Source organism: Anas acuta, chromosome 1 (genome assembly GCF_963932015.1).
Source record: "Anas acuta chromosome 1, bAnaAcu1.1, whole genome shotgun sequence".
In the NCBI taxonomy this organism is placed as follows: Eukaryota; Metazoa; Chordata; class Aves; order Anseriformes; family Anatidae; genus Anas; species Anas acuta.
Window position 1 is genome coordinate 61,467,722 of NC_088979.1, and position 27,289 is coordinate 61,495,010.

The 27,289-nt window shown below is 35.1% G+C and overlaps 1 protein-coding gene across 3 annotated transcripts in view; it reads right to left on the minus strand.

Moving 5' to 3' along the window:
• The window catches only part of MYO16 (myosin XVI), a 370,616-nt gene that overhangs the window by 162,550 nt on the left and 180,777 nt on the right, over positions 1–27,289 (minus strand). For all 3 annotated transcript variants that reach the window (XM_068678649.1, XM_068678640.1, XM_068678659.1), the window contains 6 exons: positions 21,853–22,003; positions 13,637–13,747; positions 11,319–11,384; positions 9,541–9,668; positions 3,166–3,271; positions 5–122 (listed from right to left, as the gene is read on the minus strand). In XM_068678649.1, coding sequence (XP_068534750.1) covers positions 5–122; positions 3,166–3,271; positions 9,541–9,668; positions 11,319–11,384; positions 13,637–13,747; positions 21,853–22,003 — 680 coding nt within the window. The remainder of the gene's footprint in view (positions 1–4; positions 123–3,165; positions 3,272–9,540; positions 9,669–11,318; positions 11,385–13,636; positions 13,748–21,852; positions 22,004–27,289) is intronic.

A 27,289-nucleotide genomic window follows, 5' to 3' on the forward strand; every position in this document is an offset into this window, starting at 1 on the left:
TTACCTGCAATTAATGTTTTTTTCTTCTCACAAAACTGTAGCTCAAAATATTTTATAAAACAGCTAGAAAAATCATTCAGGGGTGTCTTAGCATGTCCAAAGGCTTCCAAGACACAGTTTACCTGCAAGAAAATGGTAAAGCACTAGTAAGAGAGGAAATAAACAGGAATATATTTCAAAAAACATCAGTGAGATTGATTTGAGACCAGTAACTGGAAGAGAAAAAAGAAAAAAAAATTATTTTTTAGCTTGGAATTTAACAAATTCCTTAAAATTTTATTTTCTGTACAGAACTTAAAATAAAATAGCTTGGGAAAAAAAAGAAAAAAGTGCTGACAGAATAGTGGGAGTTGTAAATGGAAGGGGTAAGACAAGGGCTCAGACTAATGCATTTCCATGTGACATCTTCATGGTCACAGCAATTATTTTAAAAAGAGCATATTCAAAACACTACATTTAATTTAAAAATATGAAATATTCCCTCTTTCTTCCATCTTCTCTCTGTATTTAGATTTTTGTGTGTAATTAGTTTATTACACTAAATGAATTCCCTTCAGCACTTTCCTGTCTTGTATCCTGAGAAACTGACTGCAATGTGTCTGCAACACACTGTCGTTCTGATATAACAGTGGTTTGCTGGAGCTGGATGAACCTGGCTGCGAAGAGACAGGAGGGAAGAGGGCCGTGGAGAGGTACAGATAACATGTGGCTCCAATCACAAAGGTAGAAGCTCTGAAAATCAGATGCTTCAGAACCATTAATTAAACCAGCTATTTGTGCAGTAGGTGGCAGCAGAAAGCCAGTAAGCCTAGTTTTGCTTCCACTACAGTAGCATTGCAGTTTAAGATGCATTTGCTGAAATTTGGCTAGTTCAGCATTCGGTTTGACCAGTACAGCTTTAGTAACTTCCAACGATGCGATGTATGACTGCAACAGGCACAAATCCAGGCCACTGTGTTCATTCGAGCACCTTAACAGGCAACTAAATCAGAATCATCACTTGATTCCCCTTGGGTGGGATCTGCTACACCTCTGTTCTCTACCTGAAGTCAGGTGTCCCATCCCGGTGTCCCACTGTTACAACATGCAACTCATTTTTCTTAATACGTGATGTTTCTCTTCTACCTGTATTGACTAAGAGTCATTGACACATATGACTAATTCTATACTGTAAAACTAAACAGTTTATTAAACTAAACTCTAATCTCTACAGCAAGTGGCATGAAAAGGTTCACATTCATATATTTTTTGTTTGCAGAATGGAGTGGACATACTGGTACATGCTGTCCTCTGAACTGTTGCCAGAGGACCTGGTGGGGATTTAAACTGTACCAGGAAGCAGGAGATAAATCGCAGCAGAAACAGGAATACCTCCCACACCTCCTAATTCCCACTGCTGCCAAATTTGTATCCAAAAACATACAGCTTTCAGTTTCTTATTCAGAAAGTTAATTATTAACTGATTTCTTATTTAATCTGAACTTTCTGAAAACAAAAGGATTTGAAGGATATGACCTGAATTTTGCAGTTCTAATTCAATAACATCTGTGGTCAGATTAGTTCAAAAGTACAAGAAAACCAGTGTAAGTAGTAAATTAAAAAACAACACAACAACAAAAAACAGTAGAAATAGATATAAACTGAAGATCTGGCTCACGGATTCAAAATAAAAGTGTACAGTCCCTATCATTGAAACATTAATCTACATAATTTATATTAAAAAGAGAAAATAAGCAACAGTACTGTTAACATTGTCAAGTGAAGCACAGGTTAAATGTGTCAGTTGAGGAACATACATGAAGCAGGATCACACTAAAAAACACTTTAACATGGAAGTTGTATGAATGCATGAAGGAAAGCAAAACTAGTGTGTTGTTTTTGTGTTTTTTTTTTTCACTTGTTGTGCTTTCAGTGTGATCAGGCTTTTTAAATGTCTTTATAAGACATTAAAACCACTGTTTTCTAAAATCCAGCCCTAATCCATAGGACTTTTATTAACTTACTGGCTAGAATGTACTAAATAGGAACCAGTGTATCTACAGTCTTTCCCACATCCCAATAATCTTGATTTGTAGGTTGTATGTTAGCATCAGCTATTCTTTGACACTGTTTTGTCACCTTTCTGGACTTAATCATGCATAATTCAGGAAAAAAGCATTGTGCTTTGAGTGATGCATGTTATATCATTAAAAAACAAACACAATGAATGAGTCCAGAGTTTTGTAAGGTATCGTGCATATGGCAAGTTAAACCTAAAAAAATTATCCTGGGTTGAACGTAAGTGCTGTAAAGGAGGAAGGATAAGTGAAAGATTTGAAAAAAAAAGTATGAAACACGACTCAGTTACAAGAATGTAGATTGTGTTAAAACTTTACATGTAAATCTGCCTCTTAGCCAGGATCTCAGATAAGTAGTTTCATCAGCAAATGCAATTTTTTGAAAGAATTTGAATTTGCAACCTAGATTCCAGCATAATTTAGAATGTGAGTCTGAACCATTATAGCAGTGTTACCGCTATAATAAAACACCAATGAGTTACGATGTTCAGTCAAATTAAAACTTTACATTTGCAATGTATTAGCATGGAGCCAAGTGTATCTGATACGTGAAGCAGGTTCTCATGACTTCACGATATGCACTGAACAGAATTTGGTTCTGCTATGGGAATTAAACATGCAAATATTTCAGAACACTTGCCTATTCCATATTTAGTGTACAACCACTGAGTCACAAAACTTAAACCAGCCCTTGCAGTTCTCCTGCAACTTTTCAATTTCTGTTTCACATAATATTACTCCAGATGACTGAGTGCTTCTTAGACTGGCCAAAGAAGCATCATCACAAACAGAAAAATGTATTTATTTACTGAAGGCAGTTAGTACATATTTAGGACACAGTACCTTAGCACGCATATGGTTGCTATTCATCAAAACTGGACTCCACTTTTTGGTTTCCTCTCATCACATCAATGTGAGCTTAATCCTGCTCCCATTCAGATCAATACAGGAAAGAAACCCCCTTTACCTTGAATGGAGGTGATAAACCCTTTATGAACTTCAGCATAGCAGATGCCTTTTCCCTTCACCTTTGAATTACATGTATTTTGCCTGTCAAAGAAGCCAGATTTTTGTCTTGTTCAACTCAAGTGTTCAGAATGCTACTTACATGCTTTATCTTTGTATCAAAGGTACTTCTGCTGGAGCTGGCTCTACAAGTGAGGTGCTTCACTATCTGTTTGCAGGCTTCGGTCTTTCCAGACCCACTCTCTCCACTGTAAGATAACAGGCAAGGAAGAGATGTGAGAATCACTGTTACTTTTACATTTGAGATATTACTTATACTCTCTGCTAGCTCCGTTGGAATGGATTTAAGATATCTTTTGTCCAGCAAAGGAGTCTGCTTGTACTGCCTGGTTCTTTATCCAGATGGGGAAATACTACTGTGGTAATGAAAGGAATCAGAAAAAAAAGAAAAAGGTAGAAAGCAATAGGAAGAAGAGAGAGGAAATAGAGGAAAGAAAAGAATGTTTGAAGAGTCAGCTGGCACAGAGCACTTGTGTTAGTAGGGCACAATTTCTTTTTGCTTCCACACAGTCAAGAAGCTGAGGAGATTTCACAAGCTGCCCAGTCTCTGCAGTGCATACTCTGACTTCAGTGATTTTGATTCATTAAATTTCTTGTTAATGATGTGGAATATATATTTCTAACAATGAGAATTTCTGAGGGGGAATATGAACAAAGAAAATGAGTTAATAGGCAATTTGATTAAGGCAGATGGGAAGAAACAACATAAAAGTGGAGGAATGGGGGAGGGAAGCAAACTCAGTGGTGCATTTTAAGCATGAAGATGGAAAGGATAAAGTTAGTGAAGCCTGATGAAGAAATTCATGTAGGAAATTCTTATATGAATTACAACTGTTTTCTTTATAGGAAAATGAACCAAATGAAATGTAATTTGATGTTTCTCCTTCATTTATCTGCTTGATCAAATTTATAAGGCTTTTTCTACAACAGCCAGATTAGATTTTCACCAGTACAACGGCTGCGCTGGCTGGTCAGTCTGTTACCTAGTTTATGAAAATGAGAGGGCAGCAAAAAATAGTATGTCTGGCCACTGCCATACCTGTTCACATCTCACTTCAAAGGAGAAAATTAAATAAAGGAAAAAAAAAAAAAAAAGAGGGAAGAAAAAAAAAAAGGTCTTCGTCCTCAGGCAGAGCTGAGATCTCTGCTACTTATTCTCATTCAGTTCTTATAAGACATACATGCAGCTCTGGGGGATATCATATTTGTTTGCCTGGTGAGATGTATTCCTAGGTGTCAGGATGGATTTCTCATTACTGTATATAATGTCAGACTGCTTTTAACTGTGTCCTGCATGCTTCTGGAACAAGCTGGAGTCTGACCCTGGACTTCAAACTCCTGCTGGCATCAGTAGGAGGTTTGTGGTCCAAGACTGCAAAGGTTTGCAACCTGCATGTATGTTATGAAAAGAACTCATTTAATAGGCCACAAAGACATATTTAAACCAGGCCAACAAACTGAAGGTAAACAAATCAGATGAAATCAAGGTCACTGTCCTAGCTAATGTGAAACCAGTACTTCCACAGAATTGACTTCATAAGCACACTATACCTTGCTCAGATCTTCAGCTTCTGACTTTCTGAAACAATTTGTTTCAAAACTCAGTAATGATTGATATCACCCTCAAAAATCTGCATGCTTCTCTGCCCTCTGAAGCAATGACTTCGCTCTTCAAATGCTAATTGCAACATGCTGCCTCTTTTCCTAAGTAGCATTAGTTTTCTGCCTTAATAATGTCTGTGTCCAAATCCTATAATCTTTTTGCTGTTATCACTAACAGGAAAAGAAAAAAAGTGAAACAAGGGCATTAGTCCTGCAATACTCCTCCCCTAGAGACACTTCATACTCTTGCAAATTACAGATCTTATGCCTGTATTATACAATGAGCTTCCAGACATATATCAACTGTCTATAAGGGGAGAAAGAAATATGGTATTTGATGTGCCTTCGATTGTTTTCAAGTATTACAAAGGAGGAATGCAATTTGTAACTAAAAAGAAAAAAAAACACCTTTATAAATGAAGGAATCAGAGGGTTCCCCATAAGTTTCACTCTTAATTAATTTGTTTCACTTGTATAAAAGAAAAAAAAATGCATGTTTTGTTTTCTACTGCAAGCAAATTTCAGCCCAGATAACACAGGACTTGCACAGAGAGGGGAACTTCTGTCCCTTCTTCAATATTTCCTTTGCAGTGACACAGCTCACAGATTTGATAACTCCGGGTCAACTGTTAATTTTAGAGAATTGAAAATTTGTCTAGCAGTGTCACAGGAGCTTATTGCTTAAAATGGTTGCTAGAATACAGTTCAGAGGTGAGAATTCACTAGAACTTGGCTGCTGAAAGACAGACAGTGTCATGCAGTTGTTCTGCACATTTCAGGGATCTGTCTATAATCCTAGTGAAATACAGATTGAAGCACTAAGACATAAATGCCATGTTAGATAAAATAATAATTGTTGAAATCATTGCAACATTTGAGGCAAGAAATACTTTAACAACAAAAAGTCATTCAGCAACATCAAATAGTTCTCCTTTATTACCTTTGAGGTGGAGTATAAAAAGTTAGTAATAACCCTGTTGTTCACAATATCTATGCTTTAACAATTTAATTCTGCTTTGAGAAAAAATCCTCTTCTCCGTTCTAAATAGTTGCACCACTATGTTGTTGAAAATGTAATTTACAATATGAAGGGTGGTTTGTTTTTTGACTTTTGGTTGGACTGCCTGATTACGGTGGAGGATAAATTAGCATTGGAGCAGGAAGGCACTTTTCTGCAGTAAAACTTCCATAAAAGTCATTATGAAGCAGGCAAAGCAAAGGCAGCTTATTCCACAAATAAACAAGGTTAAATCGGGAAAGCAGTACAAAGACTGTATTCCAAGGGAAAGGAAACAGAGAATTTGAAATCCTATGCTCACAAAGCTGTCACATGATTTCTCTTTTGGCTTTCTAGTATTCCTACATACTACCTGATGGAAGGCCTGCTTCCTATTATTTCTTAAATAACTTTTTTTTCTTTTAATAATACCTTTATTACAACTCTAGTCTTTATATCTTAAAATTAAATTATCTTAAAATTAAATGAACAGTAAAAATAAAAAATAAACTCTTTTGAAATAAAAAATCTGAAATTGTTATAAAAAAGTTCAATTCAAAGTAACAAAATACAAAGGGCAAGGAACACAAGATGTTCAACAATCAGGGGAACTTGGATTATCACCCAGCTCTTCTGCTACTTCATGCAAGTCTGGCTGGCCCACTGGCACCAGGGATCTGTCCCCGATATATAAGTATACCAGTAAGCTGGAATGTTGGAATTTTTTGTGATGGACATTCATGCATAATATTTTACATAACAGGTGATTCATCTTACAAGACTAAAAATTATTTTATTTTTTACACATTGTCTCCTTTGTTGCTTGGGGAAAGCCAGTCAACCTTTGGGAGCAGACAGAGCAGAGATCTGACATGTCAGAGGTCCAACAAAAGTGGACCTTCTGCTTCCATAAGTTTAATTACTATAATTAACTCAAGCATTTGTTTGGAGTCAAGAGACTGCAACCAAATCTGGCTAAGGATACAATACAGTAATGGTCTGACCCTGAAGAGCTTCTAGTCTAAACACATCACTACAAACAAGCAGCTGCAGAAATAAAAACTTTAAAAACAAAAACAAGAAAAGCCTGGTGGAAGTTGTATGAGTGAGCGAGAAATTGACAGTAATTATGAGCAGCACTGTATAAAGTGAGCATAACTGCTTGTGTACAAATGACTAGTTCATTCACTGATGTGAATTAGCAGTGCTTTAAGAAAGTTCATTGGAAAGGACTTCAGTAAGAAATGTCAAATTCCTGGTTCCCAGTTAGACTTGAACTTGAAATAAATAATGCTGTTAAGACTATGCCCAGAAACTATGAACCTATGAAACACACATGGGCAGAAAATTTTAAGTAGCACTTAAAGGTAAGAAAATAGAGCCCAGAAGTTTAACAAGGGTTTCAAGACCATAACTTCATACTTAGGCAGCTAAGTTCCAGCTTAGACAAATTCAGGTACCTTTACCTCTTTTCATTATAATATTTGGCAAAAATGCGGGAGGCAAAAATGACTACACCAAGAAGAACAGTATGACTAAGGGTTATACAGCATGCAGAATTCATTAGCAACAATAAAAGAGTAATTCATAAATCATTAGTAATGGCCACTAAACTCATGGGAAGTATCTTTCTGTAATTAAACTTTGGCAGAAAACAAAAACAAAGCCAGCACTGAACTGAAAAACATTGCTAATAGAAAATAAATTTTACCTCCACAAAATAAACAAGATACTAAGCTTGATGAAGATGAGTGGACTAGAACACAAAAGGGGATTATTTTCTGAAATTCTTTCCAGTCTCTTTGAAAAGATATTGGGTAACTTGATATACTGAAAATACAGTAATAGCCTTCTACAAAGAAATTACTGTGTTGACTTTTTTTTTTTTTTTTTTTAAAGTAACAAATTCCAAATTTTCTGGAAGAGTTCAGATGAGTTAGGCACTGTTATTTGGTTCTTCTGTGGCAGCTTATAGTTAAACTAGACATATTTTGAGAATTGCAATGAGAAGTAAAATATTCATACCGGTATGGGACTGATTCTCACTGCTCTTTATCACGTCATAACATGCACATTAAAACAACCTCTTCTCACAGTAAAATGTAAAATAGTACAATAGTAAAGTGTATTACAATAAAACTAAAGAATAATTATGTTTACACATTCTACTAACAATTTGCTTATACTATGAAGTACTATTATAGTACTTCAAGTAAAATAAATACAAATTATGAGATTTTATTGTATAATCACATCATGTTTTCTTCCTAATGACAGCCATAAAAGACAGAAGTGTACCCTCTGTGTACTCTTCCCAGAGTACACAGAAAATGCATAGAAAAGTATTCACAACTCAGCTTTATAAGTGGGGATATTTTAAAATTCCAGGCCATATGCCAAATTTACAGCTTTTTTTTTTTTTTTTTTAACTTGGGAATGAAAAGTATATTTGATAGGAAACATTGGAGAAAAAGTAAAACACTAAAGCTTGGAGTATTGCAGAAATGCAGAGCTACACTTATTTGGCTCTGATACGAAATGAAATATATCTCTAAAAAAAAGCAACAAACTGTTGTACATGCCCTAATAGTAAGTAAGCCCTGCTCCTTGTTGTTTATTAGCATAGATGTAACCAAGGTTGCCATTTGTTTCAAAAAATCAAATCAATTCTGCACAAAATTAATTTATATTTTATAATTTATAAATTTATATACTATACAGTTCATATAAATGAACTGTATATACATATATACATATGAACTGTATATACATATATACATGTATATATATAAATGAACTGTATATACACTACACTTTTTATAAGCTATGCTTTTAAAAGAAAGAAGACTTAATACACAGAACTTCAAATACTCACAGAAGGCTGTATGCACATAAACGGAATGCAGTAAAAACGTCTACATATTATTTTATGATTATACATGTGTGATCATTTTTACTGTTTTAACTCTGCAACAACATGGTTAGCAGCTCTTATTAACTACCTCTAGAATTAGAGGTAGGTCGAGAGCAGTTATAAGTTTTCTGAAATTTATCAGCCTTTATTCCTGGTCAAAATCAACCTTTTTTTTTTTTTTTCTTCCCATCTCTATGAAGCTCCACAAACCTTTGTCAATATTTCAGCCAACATCGACAATCAAACTGATATGATGGAACAAGAAATTACATTGAGCAATTACAACAAATTCATCAGACCCTTTGCTTTCAGGTAGGGTGAAGGAAGAAAAGGGAGGGCAGAAGATTAATGGATTTGGGAAGCAAAATTTCCAAGGGGAATTCAAACTTTCACAATAATAAAGCTGGAATATTTGGATGAACCTCTGTTTCACTGGAAATTTTTAATACATTTATCCACAATCTTGGATGTATTTATTATTGCAACAACACTGTGAATTACAAAAATGGTTATAGTGCTTTTTGAAGATGGAAGACTAAATAACAAGCTCATGATCACACACAACATGAGGCTGACAAGGAGCTTGAATTCAGAGGTTTATAATTTAGAAAAGGACTTCCCATTTTTTTTCCATTAGGTTCTATTTCTAATTCTTTTCCATGCAATATTGGCAAACACACACAGTGTGTTGAATTCTTATCATTAACTCTTTGCAATTATATCCAGTTAGATGAAGTGGCATTTTGCCAAGAAAATTTAGAAACTTGAAATGTAATTAAGCCTTTTTCAGTTCTATTTAGCTCTAATGTATGACACAGAGATCAGTACACAGAAAGAAATCAGTTGGACAAAAAAATACAATGGAAATCTTAAGTGCTGAGTCCTGGGGGAAATGGCTGAAAGGCAGGAGTTGTAAATTAGTTAATAGAAAGATAAATTTTCACCTGAGGATAAAGCACTGGGGACGCTGTTCCTGGAATAGCATGTGGTAAGCTCTTTCAGCACAGGAAAATATATGTGGGGGAAGTGAGGAACACAGTTTTCCAGAGTTGCTTAAATAAAGCTGAGTAACCTGAAAAAATGGTGAAAATTTGTATGAATACAGTTTAAATCAATTGTTTCACCCCTCCCCTGCCCCCCACTGTACTCCTAATTCTGTGTCTTTCATAGAGTTTTCTGAGCATTATGACCAGAATATGTACACATATATGGCACCCTTGAAATACCTGTGAAGAGTTTAATTAAAGAAAACAGAGCTGTAAGTATAAAAGTTCTAATTAAGATACACAAGAAAGAAAAACTATGGCACTCAGCAGTGATGGGTTTTCCACTGAGTAAAACAAAATGCAATGAAAAACCTGCACACATTTATCGTCACTGTATAATGTTGCAAGTACTTTGCAAGTTCAGACATTTTACTCATGGATTTAAAGAATATATATATTTGCCCTAATCTGACAGAATTAAATTCTGTACAAATATAACAAAACAGGATACCACAGTACAAACTGTTCCTACAGTTACTGTCATCTCCAAAGTGCTGTTTGTATGTTCAGTGGTTTGTACTACTACAGTAGTCAGTGTATTTCAGTGTAAAAATGCAGTATGCATTAATATTATCATCTAGCAATTGTATCAAATGAAGCAGCATATATCAGTGCTCATTAATTCATGACTCTCTGTGTCATCTCAGAGAGAAAAAATGCTTCCAAAATTATTTGTTTTAGTAAAAGTCTATTGGAACTAAGAGTGGGAGGATAGCGTAGAATGAAAAATTCCCAAGTTATGAAAAATGATTACAAATCTAAGAAATTTTGAAATGTTGTTGTTATTGAACAATATACATGGTCATCTTTTCATTCCTTCATCATGGATCTTTCATTTTTTTCCACATATACTCTATTTCTAAAATGAGTGAGGATGATGCAAATATAGAATCATCTGAATTTACATTATTTGCACAAATCTACAAAGCCTACTCAATTTAGTACCAGTGTCTAGGTACTGAAATGATAAGCCCCTTAACAGCCCTAACTAGTCTGCTTCATAAGGGAAAGATTATAAAGATAAGGGTTCTAATAAAGAAACACCTGAAGCACTTTTTAAGGTGCCTTGTGGATATGATTGGACACTCATGGACTCCTGTTTGCTCCTATGCTGCCTATACCCAACACAGGCCAGCTCTGTGCAACGACTGCCCCAGTGCAGTGCTAAGCTCATGTCAAGCACTTTGCACTCCTTGCCTGTGGTGTCTCAACTGAATGGCCCGGTGTGGAGAACAGACAGCAAGTTTGAGCCTTTCAGCACCTCTCAAGGTTGTCATCTTCATAATTGCATTTTCAGCAAGGTGTGAACCAAACAATCCCTGCATAAAGCATGTTTGTCTCTTCTTCCAAGTCTAGCAATGGCAGAAGCCACGTAAGTCATGTTATACAGCTGGAACTACTTTTAAACAATTGAAAGTGCTACTCCTCATACAAGACTTGGCAAGGTGACTATTTTAGGTGACTAATAGGACATAGAAAGCAAAAACAGTGGCATCGTGGAAGAAATTGAGTTTTTGCTTTTTTCTTTTTTTTTTCTTTTTTTTTTTTTTTTAAATTAAGATGTTCCCAACATAAGAAAGGACATTTATTTTAATTAATTACAGTGGTCTGCCAAATTAAAGATGAATCCTCTGAAAAAGAACCATACTGTAACATTTTAAAGACAGAATACTTACCATGGTGGAATAAATAGGAAGTTCCTTAAATGGGTTAACAAGCAACAATATATCACCAATGTAGGTCTGGTAGAAGAAAGACAGACAGACAGACATATAATTCATATATTTGCTTTAGTAAGAAATAAATTAAGTCTTTAAGGATGCTAGTGGTTTTCTTGCAGAAAAAAACTTTTGGCAAAGCATCTTAAATCTGGCTATCAACACATTAAATATATTAAATATAATTCAAGAACTCTGAGCTTTTAACTTTGTAACTTTAAATTGAGACCTAAATTTACAATTCAGATAGCATTAATTATTCCTTTTGTAATGAAATAGTTCTTTATAATGGAAAATTATGCACAGAAGAATTGCACTGCATATATTATTGTTATATTATTTGAAAGTTACTTTGTAACTCACCATTTGTTAAACTACAGAAATGTAACATACCTAACACATAAACAAGTTCCTCAAGCAATTTTTATGGGTTACATGACAGAATTTAGGAATGGTATATTCATTACATAGAACCGATACATTAAAATATGTTTGTTGTGGGATAAGACCAAGCAACTAATACATATATAACTATTTCTATGTGTGTATGTATGCACATAAAAAATAGCAAACCATCCACTGATTGTAAAGCTGCCAAGATTTTACTATTTCATTTTTAAACACTCATTTTGAAAGAAATATTTAAGTATAAGGTTGTAGGTCACCCTTGGTGCTATAATTCTCACTCCACATAAGTAGCTGCTACTGTATCACACTCTAAGAATGTGAAAATTCCAGACCTCTGTCTGACAGCAAATCATGTGAACAGTCTCAATCATGCTGCCTTTTTCAAAATGAGATATTTTGATCTGGGGAGGAGAAAAATATTCCCTTCTGTAGCAAATGTACTTTTTTTCCTTCTGAAATGGAATGGCTTTTTTCCTCACTGTCCCTAGACTTGGCTTCACTGTGGGTTTTTATTGCGGAATGGAACATTATTACCATTATTACACATCAGGAAACACAAAATAAGTAGACTTCCATACTAAGGAGGATTTTGATTTAGAATTGAGTCCAAGGACTTTTCCTTCTAAAGCTGAGAACCAAATCACTCAAAGATCCAAGTCAGCACTGATGCTGACAACCTACCTAAGTACAATGTCTGCCTTTGAGCAGAATATTAGTCACCACTGTCTATAAATTTCCATTAAGCTAAGGAGAATGCCACAGTAGGTTATGAGATCCTCTTAGGTAAAATCTTCAGTATTTTAAAGTAAAAGAAGTACTTCTCTTCCCTTTTATAAGTATCCGTGGATCTTCCTTAATTCAACTAAAGTTACCTGTATTTCACATCCTTGAAAGTGAGATAAAGAAAAATAAATATTCATAATAAAATGGGATTTGATCCATGCTTCTAAAAACCAGATTTTTTATTATCATGGAATACTGTAACACTTAGGATTGCAGTGCACTTAATTTCAAAGGTATTGGCTGCAACTTGTTACATGTGACATTCCAGTTCCCTGTTATGGTCTAAAAAGTGTAATCAGCTTGTATGTTTAAAACCAATTGCCATGTTTCACATTGACATGGCACTCAACCGTTCAATACATGAGAAGTAAGTTATGAGTAACATATGAACAGGGATAGCATAATTTTCAAGTGCAGATTTTTTTCCACAGAAATACACCTAACAAGATGCCTCCAATGTATAATATGGCAAAATCAAGAAAACCTGCTTTACAGAAATCTTCTTATAATTTTTGCTTGATATCTAGATGATAGAGAACATAGAGAATGATTTCTGTAATCCAAGAAAAAATCATGAATAATTAAATCTCCCACAATCATTTGTAAGCTTTTTAAATCTAAATTGCTTTTGAATTTCCAGTAATCATATGTTCTATTAAATTTAAGTGAACATAATGTTAAAGGTGGAAGGATCTTGTGCTTGGCAGGGGGGGTTGGACTAGATGATCTTCAAAAGTCCCTTCCAACCTTGGCCATTCTGGGACTCTGGGATCTTTCAGTAGTTTAAGAGGGGAAGATTACACATGACCATCAATTTTTATCAACACACTTATCTGTGAAATAAACATACATAGGTTTTATCCAAGCCTACTTGAAGTGTTATTTCATGTTTTATTCATGATTTTATTCTCCTATATAAACTGAGAAATTGCAGGGCTTACACACATATATGTCCTCATCCATCTAAATATTAGTCATGAGTACTGGTCAGGTTACTGTCTAGTAGTTACAAAAGTAATCCTATTCTTTTACTCTTATTTGCTCTTTTTTGAAGCCTTACTGTTGATAGGTGAATAGTAACTCACATATATCTGATTATTATTGAAACGCTTCTGAATCTCATAAAGTAGGCTGCTGTCTGTCAGCTCACTCAGAGAAGCCAGGTCATCATTTGGAGCTGGAGGCATTAGCTTGATCTAGAAAACACAAGTTACACAGAGAAATAAAGTAAACTTCACAACCAGTCATTCTGTACTGTAATGTTTTAACCTGAAATATAGACCTTAGATCACTAGAATTTATGTAGAATGCATTAGGGAACTGGAGGGTTGTCACTCCTCCCATATAATTGCACAATCTTAAGCAAGAGAAGCACATCAAAAACAATTAGCAATGTTAAGGTGTGTAGCTGTGTGAGTTTGATGGGCTCTTAAGAACATAGCCCACTATTAGAGTGTCATTTGCTATTCCTGAACCCATAAAGATTCCCAGCTCAAGTGCAATTCTCAAGTTCACTTCATTAAATGTTTACGGCAGACAAAATCAAGACTATAAAAGTTAGTGTACTTGTAAACTATTTATTGCCTAATATTTAACAAAGCTTTCACATTACTCTTCATCATAAAGGATTGAAAATTCTATTAGATTTTTTCCTGCAGAATAGAAGGAAGTTAATAAGAAGTGGGAATTGTGTTGTCAAGGAGACCAGAAGAGATTCAGAAACTGCTACTGTAGCGAAAACTGGTGATTTAAATGAGCCTAGTATTTCTCAGACTTAGGAGGAACAATATAAGCCCTGCAAGGCAAAGTGAAAAATAAGGAAACAAACAAACAAACAAAAAATCAAACAACAGAACTGGAAAAAGAAGGAATAAAAGAGCCAGTGACACAGGGAAATGTGATTAAAGACAAAATAACACTGATGCATCAAGCACAGTGCTTATAAATTAGGATCTACACTTAAAATGTAGGTTAATTCCTTTTTTTTGGCAGCAGTAAGAAAATATTTTTCCATAACAACAGATTACCTAGAAGCAGAAAATCCTCGTGTGAATTATAGTAGAATGATTTTATTTGTTTGCTCTGAGTTTAAAACACTCTGCGGTGTCTATTTTGAGTATGCATAAAGAAAATGAAACAACTTTGTTCAGCAGCAGCAAGATGTCTGGAAGGTTTTGGAGGGAACATGGAGGACATTTCTGGCAAGGAGAAGACCCCAATGACCACGGATGCTGGTGTTTAATAGCAGGGATCTGATCCCAAACTACTGAGTTTCCATTGTTTTCATAGGTTCAAGGTCTAGTCCAGAAATCATGATGATCTGGGTTTTCTTCCTACATTTGTCCAGGCTGCACAGTTTGATATTGCAGAAGAATTTCATCTTAATGAAATAAGACTAACAATCTCACTTTGTCTTCATGTTCCAAGATTCCTGAAACATACATACAAACACTCCTTTCACATGCCACCTTTTTTAGGTGACCATAAGCAAACACCAGGGAGTCTGTAGTCATAAACAAGAAGGATGAAACAGATGTAATTTTGCATCTTCTTTAAATCACAGATCTTTGGCCCAATCAAAATTATTCTCCTAACAATAGCAGTATTGAATATCAGTATCAAAATATTCACCAAACAGGGATAAAATTGCTTACTCTTCTGTTTTATCAAGAAGAAGCAAATGATCACAACCACAGAACTACTAGCCTTTATGATTCAAAACAAAATCTTGTTGTTTTTTCCTTTCACATATTTCAGCTTTACTCACATCCATATGCTGGTATGGTATAAATTAAGTTACAAAACCTTGAAGGCTCCTTTAGTCTATAGAGAAATACAAGTACAATTTGTAGAATATCGACTTCACACTTCATTTAGCACTACACAATGACTACTCATAACAGCATGAGAAAAAACAAGAGACACTTCTTTTTATCAGTATTTTTTACATGCCTGACTCATGGCATGCTGCTCTTTTCTTAGAATCCTAGCTTTAAGGCCTCACTAATCCTAAGTAAATTTGGTGAATTAAGCAGTTGCTTACAGCCCAAATCATCTGTCAATATTACACTTGGTTTTCAGTTACTTGCCCAACTCAGTTCACTCTTTCCTTCATCTAACTCCAGAATGGAATAATGAGGCACTAGCTTAATCATACAATCTAAAGAAACTGCAAAATGTAGCTAAAGTAACTCTAAGAAATCACACACAATATATGTGAAGCCATAGTTCATCACAGATGAAACATATCTGTAGCAGGAGTTGTAAGCTCACAGTTTCTGTTGCCCCATAATTTATGGAGCACCTTTTATTTGTGGAGAGCACACTTTTACTCTTTCCTCGACCTCAAGTGCTATGGCTACCACTGCATTTGTGTTTCTTGTATTAGCTCTATGCTGAAGATATTCAAAATAATACCGGGGCCTCTGGCAAACTTCTATTTTGGGACTGATACAGTGCCTGGAAAAAGGTGGGAACCTCTGCTCTCATCTTTAAATATTTCCTTACTATTCCTCTAAAGACAAATACACTCAGTAGAAAATACTGCCTAAAGCAAGTATATTAGGTAACAGGCAAACTCCTCACAGAAAGCTGTCTCCTGTCTTTATCGGCTCTACGAACAGGCAATAAATGATGACTACTAAACCTCATATGCATGTAGCAGCATGAATATTAACAAAAGCTTTTTCACTGTTTTTCCATTCATACACTAAAACATGGCAGGCAGACATCTAATCTGCATTCTATCTGCAACAGATGTGGAACTAGACAAAGTAGCAAACCATAAAACACGTAAGGAAAATGTAGCTTGCAACAGTAGCTCTATGAAAGGTACGGCCTGAATAGATCAAGTGAAGGCTCCCCCCCCCAACACTTTTAATCAATTTTAACTTTATTTCTTATATCCACGGATTTTCAGTAAAAGATTAAACAGACAGAAAAACAGCACCTCATGGGGGAAGCCCTTAAGAAGAAAAAAAAAAAAAAGAAAAAAAGAAAAAAAAAACATCTTGCTTTTGGATTCTTTTGAAAATGATCCAAACAAGTTCAAGACAAAGATTATTTAGGAGCAGAAAGATAAAAATTGTTCACCTTTTTAACCCTAACAAATATCTTGAGGCTTCTTTCTTTTCGTTTGCAAAAATGCTAAGTTCTCAGTTCATACTTTCATATGTTGGAAAACAGATACCAAAATACGAAATTTACATGCTTCATAGGCTTCTATGCCTTTACCATAGTTGTAAGAGTCAGTATTAGACCAGCTGCATGCACATAGAAGAACAAGAAAGCAGCAGTGCCCAATTACACTTTTATGATGCTTTCTATTTTCTGCTTTCCCCATAAAATTGTGGGAAAAAAACCTCTCATTTCATTAATCCAGAAAGCAATAAATGTACAAATGTACAAATGAGTGAGTATTTCAAGGAGTTAATTTTCTAGATTTAGCTGATGTAAGCTGTACATGTAAGATTTACTTACCCCAACATGTAAACTCTGGAGATACGTGAGTATGCCAACTGAACATTTCACAATGTACCTTTTCACAGCCCTCATTTTCCTAATTCAGTCTTTTTCAGAGAATATGTACTCTGAAATGATGGAGTGCTGAGAACTATCAAAATCTTATTATGGATATTCCCAAATAGACAGGAAAAAAGGAGAAATACTGACTTGCTTCTCAAAATATTTGTACTTTCAGGTTCAGAAAGCAGAATATGAGTTTGAACAAGCCAGACATAAACAGTTAGGGACTGCAGGCTGCCTGCTACATTGCCTTCTGCATTAGTCTGTGTCTTTCTGACTGCTTAATTTGTAGGTATATTCCTCATCCCACTAAAGTGAATGTAGACTTTTCTGTCCATAAAAGATACCATTTCTTCCTTTTTTTATTATTTTTATTTATTTAATTAAGTATTTAATTTTCATGGCAGTTGGATGGCAGGCTCACCATACAGCAGATGAAGGACAGAAGCCTACAGCCTCCTTCCCTTACCAGGGTGTTCACCTGGCTTGCAGCAACAAAATGGGCACAGGTCTTTACTATGTTCCCTTGTGCCCTATCAAGACTGTGCCATGAAATAAGTTTCTCTTAATTTACTTTCCGAAGCTCTCATTCCATATAAAGATGAAATCTACACTAGGCTATAAATAAATGTCTTTATTTCTAAATAAAAAGGCAGTTGGATTAGAGTATTGGCCTGTGGTTGTCCATATTTTCTGCAAAGCTAATAAACTTCTTTGTATATTCTGGGCCCAGCTAGAACTCATGTATATGAGTACCATTCAGGTACCTGGGCACCATTCAGGTATCCCATCAATGGTCATTTCCAATAGGCAATTTGGACACAAACCCATCTTTTAAGGGAGAAAATAGTTTTGTTTTAAGGATGATGGATGCTCACCGGGCCACCCCACATAGCCCTAGGCTAGAGAACAGGCTCTTGCTTGTTTTATTTCATAATATACATATAGCCAAAGATGCTGATTCCATAGATTGATGGAATCAATCTATATAAAGTGCTCAGTTAATGTAAGTGCTCAGTTAAACTCCTGGATGCACAAGTAAGGGAACCCAAGTCTTTCACCATCAACATATTACTCTAAAATGTACAAATAAAAAGTTTAGGGTTTGGTGGTTCAATATTTTGTAACAGAGCCTTTGCACTAAAACTCACAGCTCAATGAGCAAGAAAATCACATAGAAACTGTAAACTGGAGTACTAGAATGAGAAGAAATCCAAACACATTAAATTCACAAATGATTGGACCTGGCCATAAACAGTATTTACATTATTAATAACCTATTTGTGGATGTCTACAAATTCTATTCCTATCATCTACTTTTTTAGCATACAGATGGGTTTTCTCTATTTATTCACCTTGATGTATTTATCATAAGTATTACATAACGCATATTTTACAAGACAGGAATAAAAGAAAATCAGTTATAAATACAAACTATATAAATATAAATATAAATTATAAAAACATTAAGTTCTAAGACAACAATGCCTTATGAAGTTATTAGTTTTGAGATTATTGTAACGTTAAAAACAAAGATCCCTATTCACTCCTTTAACTTACATTCACATAACAATATTCACTGTCTGTGCAGATAACGGTCTCTAATTATTTTTATTTTTTTAATTACTTGCGTCACTAAACTAAGTATGCATTGTAGGTTTTACGTGTAATAATATGATATACACAGTTGGCCCTTGTGATACTAGAACAACAAGAAGGGCACCTGAGGATACTCTGTCATGTTTCATATGGCCTAAAATATGTAAACAAGAATTATAAGCCAAAGATAAAACACTTTAAAAGACCTAATTAAATATATATATATATTTCTTTGTAGAATGAAAATGAAGCACATAATTTAATTTTAGGCCAATCAAAAGAGTATCCTTCCAGCTGAGAGGAAACAAAATTGCCAGCTATGCTAAAATTCTGGAAATTATTCATATTGCTTTCTTTGTTTGGTATCACAGACCTTGAAATTACATATGATCAAAGAACAGCTTTTACCTAGAAAAAAAGCAAAAGCTAACACAAGCCAAGAGAGACCCAAAATGCTTTATCAGTGTAGTCATTTGACAGCCATCTCCTATACTTCATGCAACAAAAATTCTGCTTCATGAGAAACAATATTTTGTTAAGGTTCTTTTACATTATTTTTGCAATTAAAAAAAAAAAAAAGCTACATATAAATTTGAGCTGTTAAGTTTTCTCAAAACCAAAAAATTACAAGCTTCTCTATTAAAAATGCATGTTTCAGATGTAATAAGATTATTTTTTTCTCTGATCCTCCAGTAAAGGCCTAATCTGCATGCCATATTGCCTAAGAATGTATGATACTACTGACACACGGCATAGGAAATATCATGCTGATCTATTTCAATAATATATGAACATAAAATCCAGGCAATGACTCCACATACCCTACTGAAAAATTAAACAGAACATGATTACTTTGAATGTAGTTGAGAAACTGGTAAGAATAAAAGATAGCAAAACTCATTAAAATTAGTATACCTAGGAGGCAGGGGTAGGGAGAAGGGGTTATTCAAAGCTTTTCTTTGGTATCAGCACTAAATAAAAAATGTAATATCCAAGTTGAGCAAAAAAGAATAAAAATTAAATGGGATACTTGGAAACACCAACTCTAAAAATTCAGATCTATATATTATATTATATATATATATAATATATATATACATACACATATATCATAACCTTATTGGTTATGATATGTATCTACCTACAGTTCATAAAACATGCCAGGTAATACAGAATAAAACCCCCCTCATCACAGGTTTACAAAAAAGCTGCTGCTACACTAAAAAAAAAAAAGTTCAAAGTACACAGAAATTTTGGTCTTGATTGCTTTTTTTTTGACTATGGCAGTTTTTGCTGCCTCCATTTTTATGGCCAGAATTCAGCTTGTGATAAATAGCTCCTTATTCCATTCCAGAATGGAAGAAACAAAGCACTGCTCATAGTAAGCAGTATGATTAAATAACAGCAAGCCAAATGTTCTGTTAAAAAAAAAAAAAAGACTTCCAATAAATTACAATAATATATATATATATATCAAGAACATGCTGAAACAAGAAATATCTGTGATGGAAAGTCCAGTTTCCAGGCTGACAATCATGTCTCTTCAAAAAAAGAAAAAGAAAAAAGCTCATATCCTTGTTTTAACAAAACATGCAATTAATGTTTGAAGATCTGCCCTGAGACCCTGAAGTGACTTTGGAACATCATAGTGGAGGTGTAAACTACCAGAGTGAAGACCTCTGGTTGCTCTTCCTGTCCCAGAAGATCAGCTGCTCGTCTTACCAGCTTCTGCATATATTTTACTGCACAGACTATAAAGCAAAAGTCTAGCCTAGAGATAAAGAAAACTCAAATAACTTTAGAGAGATGTGCACCGAAATAGAATCAAGCAGAAGGAAGTATGTATGTTCTTGTCCACACTTCAGAACATACAGAAGCAAGCAATAGTTTCAGCAAGACCCAGTTAAATAATTACCCCTCTTTCCTTACAGAGATAGGAGGGGTTCCTCCTAATGCAGTTGCAAGCATTTAATTTTCCTACAGGCATTGCTTCTCTTTTGAATCGATTGCGTTTTCATCACCTAAGTGCACAGTCAGCAAGGCCAGAATTTGGATGAAATGAAAACAAGATGTAAGCCAAGTGCAAAACATTTTGTGGTATCTTCTGATGGAAGTGACTGAATAGGGAACTGCATGCTCTATGGGATTCCAAAGCCGAGCACTTTCAGAGGCAGATTAATATGACTGACATATGAACTCACTGATTGATCTCATATGATTAACACAACATTCCTCTGAAACATATTCAACAAGTATGCATGCTTCTGCCAAGACAGGCATGCATGTTTTGTTTGTTGTTTTTTTTTTTTGAACTGAACATGGTTTAAATGAAATCAGCATTTTGCTCCTTTGTTATGTCTCGAAGTCATAATGAGTGATTTTAAAAGAGGATTCTCCCTCCCAATTCTAAGTAGATTTTTTTCTCAAATCGCTAAATGCTTCTGGAATATATGTTTCCCAAATACATGTAACAAACAAATAAAGTCTTTGTACTCTCCCCCTCTCTAACTCTCCCCCTCCCCCCCCCCAAAAAAAAAAAAAAAAAAAGCAATACTTGCATCAGGACATGCCAGATTTATAAGCAACAGGTAATTGCCTCCTTTTGTACCCACCCACCCTATGCACTGAATGAGACTGTGATCCATTGGAGAAAACTGTAAAAGGTACCTAAATAATCAGTGCCTATATCCTGATGCATTAGCACATGAAAGGGATTTAAAACTGCAGCTGTAAATCTGGCAATTCCTATCTTTGAATTAGAGTCACTTATTTTGCAACTTAATATTCCCTAGACATTCCTTTTTGTTTTTGCACTCTTCCAGGTTGTGTTTCTTTCTGTTGTAAACCCAAACTGGAGCCTAGAGCACACTTTGGGCAGCACTAAGAGTTTTCCCTTCCCCACAGTGAACCATCAATAAATAGAGCCTGAGCAGCTTGGAGCCCTCTGACAGCCACAGACCCCAACCTGTCTCCAGGAGCTGGTCCCTTTGCAGAGAGGGAGCTCTTTGCAGGGCCAGACTGTGATTGCAGGGAGCAATTGTGATGACAAGGCTCCACAGTGCATATCACATTGCTTTGTGATGAGGTGAAAAAAAACTACCACCTTCTTTGGCTTCATTAACTTTGCAATTTCCAGGCCTAAGCACTAAAAACATTTCAGGAATTTGCATGCTATTACCTGTTCAAGTTTGGCTGTACTGTTCACCGTGACGTTTTCAGATGCACTGTCTTGAGATTGCTGCTTACATAAACCTTTAGCTGCATCTTTAAACATGGTGTCTTTCTCCAGCAAACTGTCTTGCTTGGCAATCGGTAAAGCCAGGGGATTGCTACAAAGAGAATCAATAAAGCAATTAGACTCCTGCTGAAGATGTCAGACAAACAAAAGATTGCCCAATGTGGATGGCACAAACACAGAGCTAAGGTGCAATTCAGGGCTGAGGCACTGGTTCTGGTCCAAGTACAGAAACTGGTATAATATAAAAATAAAGTGTTCACCTGGGTTGGTCTGTTCCCAAAGATGTAGAGCAAAACACTTTGATTTAAAATTCACCTTTATGCATATCCCTTCTGAATCAGAATGAAGCAAGCCAAACAGAATATGCATGAGCCTGTACTTGACAGTGCTAGGCTGGCAAATCAATAGGCAATTTGAAAACTGAATTTTAAATGCACAATTAATGTACACAATACCGTTTTGAAAAGTAATATATTATAAAATAATCCAATACAGATATTCCCATTACAGTTAATAAAACTAAAATCCAACAATTAGCTTGCCTTTTTTTTTTTTTTTTTTTGAATCAGACAATACCCTGGCTTTTATGACTAAAAGCTGCTTTGAATTTGTGGTATCCAAAAAAAAAAAAAAAGAAAAAAGGAAAAAAAAAAGCAAACAGCAGACTCTCGAAATCACTGCCACTATATACAATACTTTTTATTCACACATAATAGTAAATGTATTTTTACATGCATGGAGATATTTCCATTACTGACACATCAGACTTCTGAAAAACAACTACACCAAAAATTTTAGTTGATTTTGGCTGTGTTGTACATCCAGAAGAATTAACAAGGAATCAGCCCCAGGAGGTGAGAACACAACTTAAAAAATAATTGTCTGGCCTCTGACAGTGCAAATAAGACAATGTCATGGAGTATACGGCGACTCTTTGCCAAAATATGTGCATAATTTCTTTGAAAGGAGATATGGACTCAATGTGGGAATAGGGCATTCCGCTATGGGATAAAGCCCAGATGTCAAACTTCGTTAAGAAAAAATCTAATTTTCTTCTCAGTTATTTGAGTTTGACCACTTGTTATAATAAAAACAGGATTATATATATAGCTTACTTACACAAATAGAAGCAAGAACCATAGCTAACATAGATTTCTCTTCAGGTTAAGAACTACTGTTGAAAACAGAACTGAAATACAAATGCTGTTTTATAAAGGTGCGGTCCAAAATAGAAGCAGCAAAAAGCCCCTACTAAGCCCCTACTATTCATTGGAATATCGGTGTCAAAGTAGCTTCCCATTGGAAAAAAGAACATGAAAAAAAAACTCTTTATTTTGACGAAACCCTCATTCTGCAAAAATTAGAATTAGTTTCAACATTTTGCAATGGAATACAAAAACCTTAAATGTGGGAGACAAAGGGATTTGGCCAACCTCTTTTCAGTGGTTTGCAGGGACAGGACAAGGGGCAATGGCTACAAAACGGAGCACAGGAACTTCCACACCAACATGTGAAAGAACTTCTTCACGGTGAGAGTGACAGAGCACTGGAACAGGCTGCCCAGGGAGGTTGTGGAGTCTCCTTCTCTGGAGATATTCAAGGCCCATCTGGATGCCTACCTGGGCAACCTGCTCTAGAGAACCTGCTTTGGCAGGGGGGTTGGACCCAATGATCTCTTGAGGTCTCTTCCATCCCCTACAATTCTGTGATTCTCTGATTCTGTGATGCATGATTTCTTTTCTAATTATATTCTGTTTCATATATGTTGATGTAAAATGTCTAGAAGAACACCAGTGAAAATAAATTTTTCTGTTTACTGCTATGATTGATGTAAGATTTATTTACCAAATGTGACATGGACAAAAGATCAAAGAGCCAAACGTATATATTTTTTTATTTGCCTTTTGCCTTGACTTGAACTGTAGAACAGAAAAAACCATTATCCAACTCCATTCATGAATGTTGACAATATTCACATGTCAAAGAATATGAGACATCAGTGATTGGACAGTAAATAAATAGCTCTGACATCCACAAGCAGAAATGACTAATTCATATTTTACCCACACTCAGAATTTAACAAAACACAAGTTTTCTTTTTGAGTGTATTTTTTTATTGTCCCAAACTTCTCAAATTCCTTTGGACTCAACTATCTTAAAATTCGATCATAAAGAGGAGAATAAATTAAAGCACAAGCCAAATGAATTAAAATATTACAAAAACGACATGCTGTCACTTTCGATTACTCTTGTGATATTTCTTTTAAATCACGAAGATCCAGGATTTTTCTTCTTGTGAAATGTAAGCTTTTCCATTTAATCTCACCACTTTCATGCTAACTATGCTACATATACTAGAAACACTGTTTTTAAAATTTATCTCTAAGCTCCTCAATTAATTTTTCAGGTGTTGCAAAAGAGACTTATGTTGTAAATAACATAATGTATTTCCTCATATACCTTTTTGAACTTAGAAGGACAGTAATATTACAGCTGAACCAGAAGCGTTCCATGTTTTGATGTAAAGAGTATCCTATAAGTTATGTGCATTTGTACACGGTACTTTAAGTGATGGAATGCAGCATATAACTCATATTACATCAAAAATCAGAATGATTATAACAGAGAAAAAGCAGATTAAAAAGCACTATAAACAGTTCACCATGACTCAGGGTCAAGAAGACACTGTGAAGAATAAAACAAATCGAAATAGAATGCTTCCAGCAAACAGTGACTTTTTAGAAAGAAAAAAAAATATCTGTTAATATTCAAATGTACTTATATTAATCAAAAGATGAAGTCAAACACTGCAATTGGAAATTAAATTACAGGACAATGCAAGAAATTTTATGTTAATGTAGGCAAATGGGTTAGCATGAACAGCCTTCTTCTATGATAATTAATAGATAATTAATCAATAATTAACCACAAAGGGAGACTTAAGCCAAAATGATGTCACATAACAGACAAGAAGCAGAGTTATCTAGGGTAATTGTATTAGAACAAGGTAGGACTGTTGCCATCGGAATATATAATGGGGAAAAGATCTTGCACATTATATGGAGGATAGTCACTTTAATTTTTAGGTGTGTAAACCATTTATACATAGTTAATTTGGTTGGTTGGTTTTTAGATGATCTTTAAGTTTTAAATAATCTTAAATAATCTACCATTTCCTTGTTTGTTCAAGGAAGGAAGGAAGGAAGAAAGGAAAGAAGGAAAGGAAAGAAAAGAAAGCATACAAAAAAAATGGGAATTTTATGACATGGTTTTATCATCAATATTGGAATCAATATGGAGCTTCTAACTAGGAAGAAAAATGTTATAAAAAGAATTATATTAAGACAGAGTCTGCAATGACATTTTCATGTGCTCTTTGAACTTACAGCTTTTATTCATGAGAACTTCTTGGTTTTGTTACTGTAATACTTTCACTGACAACTGAGATTTTCCAAACAATTTCTAAGCCAGCTAACATCTGTAAACTGCATAATCTCTGAAACTTCAGTCTAAAAACTTTTACAAGTTTCGTAACAGAACCTTCCGAATGGATTAAACACATTAAAAGGGTGTTTGAAAACACTAGAATAAATGAAATGCAAGTTGCTTCATAAATGGTTATAAACTGACATGCTCTGTAAGAAAATGAAAAATGTAATCGTTCTGCTTTGTCGTCTCAAACTCAATTTCTACAAGTACATGTACTAAACCAGAAGTACAGTGGTGATCATCACAGCTGTATCACAAGCCTAAAGTCCCCTTAAACAGATACAGCCAATTTGATTTCCTGAACCATAAAAGCTAGATCAACTGATGTATTCAGGTGCAGTTGGTTTTGCCAGTGGACCAACAGAGCATGTTCTGAATGTACTATTAGAATTAAAATTGTTTCTTTTATTGGTTTTGTTTCCTGATACTCAACTTCATACTCTTTTTTTCCCATTTTTTTTTCAGGTGTTCTGTTGTGTGTTTTTTTTTTTTCAGTTGGCAATAAATTAAATTACCCATGCTGAGTCTGCTTTGCCTGTGATGGTAGTTAGTAAGCAAACTTCCTGTCTTTATGTCAGCCCACACGCTTCTCCTTCCTAATCTTCCTATTTTCTCCCCTGTCCCATGGAGGGGGGTGAGAGGGAGCAAGGCAGCTGGGTGATTACCTGATGGGGTAACTCACCACAATTACCTTCCTGGTCTACACCTCCTCAGTCACACAGACAAAAGTACTCAGTAACTCAGTAGAAGAACTATGAAAAAAGTACTTCAATACTGAAATCACTGCTTCACAATAACAGGTTCAGGTGGATAAACTTAATGCCTGACTAAAGGAACCCAGGTTTGCTTGATAACCTTGCATACTGCAAACATACCGACTGCTAAATTTTATTTTTTTTAACCAAGTAGAGACACTAATCTTCAATTAGTCTATTCATAGATTTCAGAAATTGATACTGTAATTTAGTCTAGAACCAGCAAAATCAGGTTTCTTGACAGAGCATATACCGTTTGTAATTGTTTGTTTATCATTTTGGAGTCTCCTTTTGAACACTGTTCTCTTCTGAGAGATAGCCACAAAGAAATATGACTGAACTACAGCATTATATTAACTCTTGTTAAACTATCTCCTCAGTCTAAACATACTTCCCTGTGTCAGTAGAGTTGACAGAGATTGGAAATAATATAGACCAAAAGCAATTGTGCAGGTTATTATTGTGCATTCATCTTTGCAGCACTAAAAATTCTGTTTGATACACACGAATAATACAGACAGATTCATCTTCATCCTAGCATATTACATGTCTGTCTGTGGGCTCTAATAGAGCTAAAAGGATGAAACTCTTCAATTTCAGCATCAGCCATTGAAAAGGTAAGAATTTGGTTGAACACAGTCATCTAAGCTGCCTCTTTCATGAACTAAGACAAATAGGCCTTCTGGAGCATAATTCAGTATATCTTGAGAAGATGGCTACTATAATTTGGAAGAATAAGCCTCTGTAAAGCTTTGTTTTTCACTGTTGAACAAGCATGCTACTACAGAACTAAGATGACTAGCTTTGAAATGACACCTGATTTTCAGGTGACTATAAAGATTAATAAATATTGTTTCTAAGGAAAATGGAACTCTGCAGAAAGGGTGATGTGGATAACTCACATTTTTTCACGTTTCCACCAGTGATAGCTAGGTCACACACATGCCAAATAGGCCCGTTTGTGTCAGAATTGCTGGCTAGCCAGCAAGTTCACTGATACCCACTGCACTGATGGCAGGCCTGATAGCCAGTCAGTGCAAAATTCTGGTTCAGATGGTCCCTAAACCTAAGACTGCTGAAAGTCTGGAGAATGTGCCAAAGAAGCTTTACTTCAAGCTTAACATATCTTTACA